Source organism: Cyprinodon variegatus, unplaced genomic scaffold (assembly GCF_000732505.1).
Source record: "Cyprinodon variegatus isolate N-32 unplaced genomic scaffold, C_variegatus-1.0 Scaffold1567, whole genome shotgun sequence".
Classification (NCBI taxonomy): Eukaryota; Metazoa; Chordata; class Actinopteri; order Cyprinodontiformes; family Cyprinodontidae; genus Cyprinodon; species Cyprinodon variegatus.
The window spans coordinates 9,152-16,326 of NW_015152020.1; the positions used below are offsets into that span (position 1 = coordinate 9,152).

General features: G+C 37.0%; 1 protein-coding gene across 1 annotated transcript; it reads right to left on the minus strand.

Moving 5' to 3' along the window:
* Positions 1 to 3,103: 3,103 nt before the first annotated feature.
* LOC107103938 (olfactory receptor 11A1-like) lies at positions 3,104 to 4,080 on the minus strand. Its single transcript, XM_015403797.1, has one exon. It carries the CDS (start codon positions 4,070 to 4,072, stop codon positions 3,104 to 3,106), a length of 969 nt encoding a protein of 322 aa, XP_015259283.1. The 5' UTR covers positions 4,073 to 4,080.
* Positions 4,081 to 7,175: the final 3,095 nt, after the last annotated feature.

Sequence of the window (7,175 nt, forward strand, 5' to 3'; positions counted from 1 at the left end):
ATATCCATCTCTCTGGGCCATCTTCCTGATATATTCTGGAATTTGGACGTTTCCTCTTTAAGAGCAGCTCTTATGATACCTATGTAGCCCTCCTATCTCCTTTGTGCCTAGAGTAGCCTGTGGAGTAGATTCAACCATGACTGGCAAGTAGATCTCCTGATTTAACATCACCCTTTGGCCAACTTTTTACCCTAGCAGTGTATCTGATCATTGACAAGGCATACACATTGTTCTTGCCATTTAGCTGACTACTCAAAAATTAACTTACTCGTTGCAGGTATTTGGCAGTTGCTGCTTCCTTCAAGCCTCTGGCATGGTTACCATTTGTCTTTGGTAGTTCCAAGGTACTTATAGCTCTCTTAAACATTTGCCGGTCTCCCCTCCTAGAGTGCAATACCCTATGTGTGGATTATTATATGGGTTGAGCTTTAAACCTTGATATTACTTTTGGACATCAGGGACTAATTTCCATACTAATATTAACTTTTGACATTGATTAAGGAATATGTAGTTTGCTCAGCATCAATAGGCTCCACAATGTTGCAAACCCCCTCTCTCCAAGACACTTCGGCAGGGACATTTAATCTGGCCTCCTACTGTGCTTACGGACAAGGAAATTAACCAGGAAATTAACTCACAGACTATCATTTCTTTGCAGGCTTATATTGGGAAGATGCCATCATGGAGGGCCACAAGCCTAAGACTAAGGGGACCTGGTAGCTAACTTATTAACCAAATTGCTGCAAAAACAGGCACTTCTGCAACATTTTCTCTGAGCTTTCGCGAAACTTTGAAATGCCAAAGAGTGGTTAAGCAAAGCATCTGAGAAGGGAGCACAATACCCTGCTGCAGGCCTGATGTGCTAAGCTGCTGAATACTGGAGACAACTCAGCCTTTTCAAAACCAGAGTTAGGGAAACATTTTCAGCTAAACAATTTGGGTTATTGATCATTTAGTGTGTTTACTGTTGTGCATGAAATTTTAACGAGAAGCTAATGGTGACAGCATGGGGCCCCAGGCTGACATGTTTTGAGTTGCTTTTTATAAAGTTAAAATAAGCTTTATTTCATTAAGAGTTTAAACATTAATATGATTTTAAGCTTTGTGTTTCCTCATATACACATTACATTTGATTACCAAAATGTGTCCAAAGACTCATTTAAGAGGAGTTCCCTCTTGGCTGCTAGCTGTTAAGTCATTCCCAGTGGGTATCTATTTCTGATTCAGAAAAAAAAACATTCAATAAGTAATATTTAACCAAATAACATTTTATTTACATCTTGGATTTTCATTATGGATTGGTTTGAACATATCCAGATATCTATAAATTAGTTAAAAGCTAATTTGACAGCATCCTAAGTTCTTCAAGATAAAACGTTGATTCTCAAACATAAAATCAGTGCTGAACTATTTTTGTATCATTTACTGGTTATGGGTTTTCTATCATTTTTCATTCCTCCTTTTTGTGTACATGGGGCTTAGTTAAGTTTAAGTAGTTCAGAAATATTTCAGCTGAAATATGTTTGATTAGGGGTTGAATGATTTTTGTCAATAAACTCTAATAAACTCTTATATTTTTTATTTGTGGTAAATGAATTCCATATATGTGGACAGTTATTTGTTTGACTATGACTTGAGCTCGATTTGTTGTCTTTGCGCAGAGCCAGTTAAGGATGTGTTCATAGAACAATATATGTCAGCCCAAATATTATTTGATCATAGAACATATCTGCAATGCCTCCTGGAGTGAGAATTGATGATAATTTATGATTATTTTACAACGATATGGCATCAGTAAGCAGAGGGCATCATAGGATGCAGTGATTAAGCAATGCTTCTTATTCTGAAATTAAAGGTGGACCAGACCTTCCTGTAGAAACTGACACTTACCAATAAAGATGGAGGCTCACCCATTTAAAATTTTACTATTCTTATGAGATGAGAAGTTTCTATTAAGATCAGGAGAGGTGGAAGACTCCCTCCCCCGAAAGCTTAAAACGGTAAACACAAACTAAACAAAAATATCAACTCAAGGAATCCTAGAACAATCTCTGTGTTAAACAGCAATGACAATGGAAGTAAGTAACAAACATCAACATGCAGAGCTCTGTAATGGGTCAATTGGAGTGTGGGCACAAGTTGGAGATGCATGATGAAACTGTTTTGTTTGAAGGCAAAGCAGCAGAAATATAGTAGGTAGATCTAAGCTGCAGACCGGTGCTTCCATGATGAGGTTGTAGCCTCGCTATGAGTTGTGCCTTATTTTATCCTACTTTTTTGATCAGGGCTGTGAGGGGCACAGCACATATATAAACGACGTCTACTGGCAAGAGACTCCCATGATTCATTCAGGAACTTAACGTCCAGTCACCTCTTTAGTTTTAGACACAATGACCTGCAAACACCCATTAAAATAAAGAAATCAAGCAGCAGATAGGTAACCTATCATCCCTGCACTTTCTTCCACTCTTCCAAGCATCTGTGGCCTCTTGGCATTTTTAAATACCGCTACTGTGTATTGAAGATAATACTCACTACTGTGTTTAAATCTCTACCATGGGCTGAATCTGAGTCTTTCTGACTCTCCCAGTAAGATCTTAAAATCACAGAGGAAGATGGAAAAAGATTATTTTAATGTTAAAAAAAGAAAAGAGCTCCAGTAATGTTAGAAATATTCAACAAATTACAAAAAAATAATAGCACATCATTGTCTCATAGAAAACACTGATTTATTTAGTATACATTTTTCAGAGAATGAAAGGACAAACTGTTTGGTACTGTTTCTTTTATCTGTGTTTATCCAAATCTGGAACATAATTTTTTCTTTTCTTTTTTTTCACTGTAGGTAAAACATAGGTCAACAAAATACTATCCATTAATTTAATATTAAAACATGTGCAGAGAAATTCAGTACAAAAAAGAAAAGAAAATCATAAAAACACTAAAAAAAAACTAAAAAACTGTAGTTCATCAAATTATCCAGACAGAATATATATATATATATATACATATATATATACAACTTTCAAACCTGTAAAAACAACAGAAAAAAAGCCAAATATGAAATCAAGCCCAGTAGAGACTGGAGCTTTCAAGACATTTCTCAGGCATGGAAAGCTGAGCTGATCAGCTCTCCTGAAGGGCCTGCACTATCTCCACATAGCAGACGTTTACCTGCATCTCTTATGGTGGAGATTTTCAGCCCATACAGCACAGGGTTGAGGAGCGGCTGGCATGTCAGGAAGTACAGCGATAAGATGATGTCCAACAAAGGAGGAACACTGCTTAATTTAAATCTGCTCTGCAATATCTGAAAACAGCAGCTGAAACAAAAGTTCAAGATGGAAGCCAGGTGAGGCGTGCAGGTGCTGATGGCTTTCTGTCGGGTCTGTTTTGTTGCTGAAAAACAAACTTCCAGAATCTTTGTGTAGGTATAAAGGATTAAAATAAGAGGAGCCATGATGGACAAGACAGTTAAAATGAGTCCATAAATGTTATTGATGCTGGTGTTGGAGCAGCTTAGTTTAACGATAGAGTAGTTTCCACAGTAAACCTTATCAATGATATTCCCACAGAGCTGCAGCGGTGCACTAAGTGAGACCAGAACCACAGTGGACAGAAAGGGGAAAACCCAGGTAAGGGCAATAAGCAAAAAAACCTTTCTGCCCGTCATTATGGTGTTATACTGCAGAGGAAAACAAATGGCAACATACCTATCATAAGACATGATGGCTAGACTTAAAATTTCAACTGATGCATACGTGTAAACACAAAAGATCTGCAGGAAGCAGAGCGGAGCAGAAACGGTGTGAACATCAGAGAGGATCTGAACCAGCAGGAAGGGAAACAAGCCTGAGCTTCCGTACAGTTGGTTAACAAACAGGCTGCAGAGAAATATGTACATGGGCTCATGTAAGCTCCTGTTCACACAGATCACCACGATCAGCAGGACATTAGAACCAACAATCAGAACATACAGACACATAATGAGCATAAAGTACAAGTATTTCGACTGTCCAATGTCCAAATAAGCGCTCAGAGTGAAATATATAACCTGTGTGGAGTTAATCATACTGCTGCTGCTTCCACGACTGTAGGAGAGAGCAGATGATATACAGGATGAGCCTTTTATATCCTGTAAAGTCAGCTGAGACCAACAGCAGCATCAGAAGAACAACAGCATGATAAACAGGTTGGACAGACAGACATCAGCTGCCATTTTTTTCTGAGAAGAGGCCTGTCTCTTTCAACACCTCTGAACAACCTTTACTTCTCTTGGCTTTTTACAACAATCAGGTCCATGAACTTTACCTTGATAAGGACTGTTGAGTCTGAGATGGAACTCTTTGGTGGATCCAGTCTTTAAGCATTATTGCTGATGTCTTTCAGCCTAGAAGTTTGTTTTAAACATGAGTGGAATGCTGAAAATTTACAAAAAAACTCCATTAGAGTGGGGTTTATCCTATTGCATTCTTACTAAAGCATTCACCAAACAGCTTTTTCCTTTTTAACCGCTTTCTACAGAGTGGAAAGGAAATAAAGAGAAATAAAACGGGTCGACCCATGTTTGAAAAACCCGGGTTAACCTGTCAATTTCTGCTGGAAAGAGACTAAAGAGACTCTACTTAGATAAGGAACAAGGTGGAAGTTTACTTCAACATGGAAATGGGAATGAATAGCAGAATTTCTAAGGACATGAAGGATGTTTCTGAGCCTTCACTATCAGTTTTTAATGACATGTTGTTGAAGAGAGAAAAAAAAACTAATATTTTTCTTTAGAATGAGTCAGTGTTAATCAAAGGTGTTCAGAATGCTTCAAACAATGAAGCCTGGACTTGACTCAATGTTTCTATCTTCAAAATACAGTTGAGTATGTTCAGAAAACCTAAGTTGAATATTATATAATTATTAGTTCCTGCACCAGAGGACAAACTAGAAAAGAGCCACGCTTAAGTCACAGAATTGAACCAAACGCGTAAGCCTGCATTTATATGTTGCTAATGCTTAATAAGCACGTTGGCCTAATGGGTTGTGCTCTGTGAAGGTTGCAAGTATCCGGTTCGATCCCCTCTAGGTTCCTGAGCAAGACCCTCAAGTCCAGATTGCTCCCTGGGCGCATCACAATGGCAGCCGACTGCTCCCCGAGGGGATGGGTCACAGGCATAACTTTCTGAAGGAGTGTTGTGGACATGTCCCCACCAGTATTTTTTTCTTTTTTCCCCTTTCCGCTCTTCTTCTTTAGCCAAAGGTTAACGTTTAAGTCCATGTTTTTTTTTCCCTTTCTCGCGCTGCTTGCGTGTCCCTCCTCTCTGTGTAACATCATCGGATCTGTTGCTCTGAGACATCTGATTCGAGGTCGCATTTCACTGAGTAAAAAGTTGTTACATGGTTGGAGGAGAGACACAGCAGCACTCACTGAATATTAACCAGCAGCTACATAAAACATAAAGGTACATAAAACAAAATAGAGAAGCCACCGAAAAATCCATTCATTAGACATACTGAACTTTTTCAGCAAAAATGGCAACAGATTATCAGTTTATACAAGTTAGTATTATAATACAAGAAGCCAGAGAAAATATAGTTTAAATGTTGTGTTCTTCTTTACAAGTTAAAAAAAGCTTGGCTTCTCAGAGGAGCATGACTCCCAGTTACAGGTTAAAATTAACATGTTTTCTTAATGCACAGACAGAATCAGACTGAAGAGCTTCTACATATCTTAAAATTTTGATTCTGGCATCATTATATTAGTAAAGAGGTTTATAAATCTTTAAAAATGGACCACAGAGAGAAGTAGGGAGAGCTGCAGATTTAAAGGTGATATGCTGCATTTTAAATATAGAATAGCACATTTTTTTCTTGTAAACTTTCTGGTAAAGTTGGAGATATATTTTATTGCATGTTGCATATCCTAGTAAATCCATATTTTTCTGAATCGATGGATGGAATTGAAATTGTACTCTAGGAAGATATATAAATATATATATATATATATATATATATATATATCGATTTTGGCATCAGAATCGGCTGTTATTCGTCATTTTTTTATGCATTAATGTTTTTGGGCCCTATATATGTAATGCACCAAAATCTCTCTATTTATTATTATGAATTGCCATATGTTATGGTTCTCGTGTGTTCTCAACAAATAAGATAGCATTCAATAAATATATGTTTGAGCTAATTTTTGGAAAATACAAAAACCTAATGAAAGCGTTTGGGTGGAGTTACTGTAGGTACATCAGCCCCCCGCCTTTTGAGCGTCCCCACCAACTTTCAAAATTCCACAGTTACACCCTTGGGATGGGTTAAATGCAGAGATAAATATCTCCAATGTCAGAACAATTAGGTTGATTATCAATTATTATTTGTGACATTAGCAGCATATTGCTATTTAACTAATGCTATTTAACTCCTCAGTTCATTTCTGACATGCAATGAGAGATAATGACAGATTTTTCTATCTGGTATAAATAGTCCACCTAGCAAGTTTCATTTGTGAAATGGTTGTTATATATATTTTTAAACAGAAGATAGATTTATGCTGAGAAGATGGCTACCATGTTCCAGTAGGAGTCCTTTTCCCTTTCAAAGAAGCTAGCTAGTTGTACTTCTCTTCACTGAACTATTTTTCTCAGTTCCCAAGTACATTGTCGAAGCTGTATTTTCTTTTTTCAATTTAGCAAAGTAGTTTAGTCTACCGGTGTCTTATTATACACAGATACTTGTACTTCCACTCAAGTAAAGAAAGAGAACGCTTTTGATACCTCTGCCAATTGAATCTAAATAAAAATGTATTTTGAGTATTCACTGGTTTTTCACACACACACACCTTCAGTACATCTTTGCATAAGACTAGAAGTCATTTGTGAATCAGGACCCCTAAAAGGCTGTTAAAAGCTTATAGGAAGGAGCCTGGGTACATGATAAAAAATACAATTGCTGGGTAAAAAGCGAAAAAGAGGAAGAAATAAATTTGATATGGCACATTAGCTACATACAAATACAGCACATACATATACAACATCCACATGCCTAACATACAACAAACTAATAAAAAACAAAACACTTTCCAAGAGCAGTTACATTCAAGAGCAAAGTGTTTTAATGTACAGATGAATTTAAGAGTTATGTCATTAACATTTTTTTAAATGTGGGAATAGATTTCAACA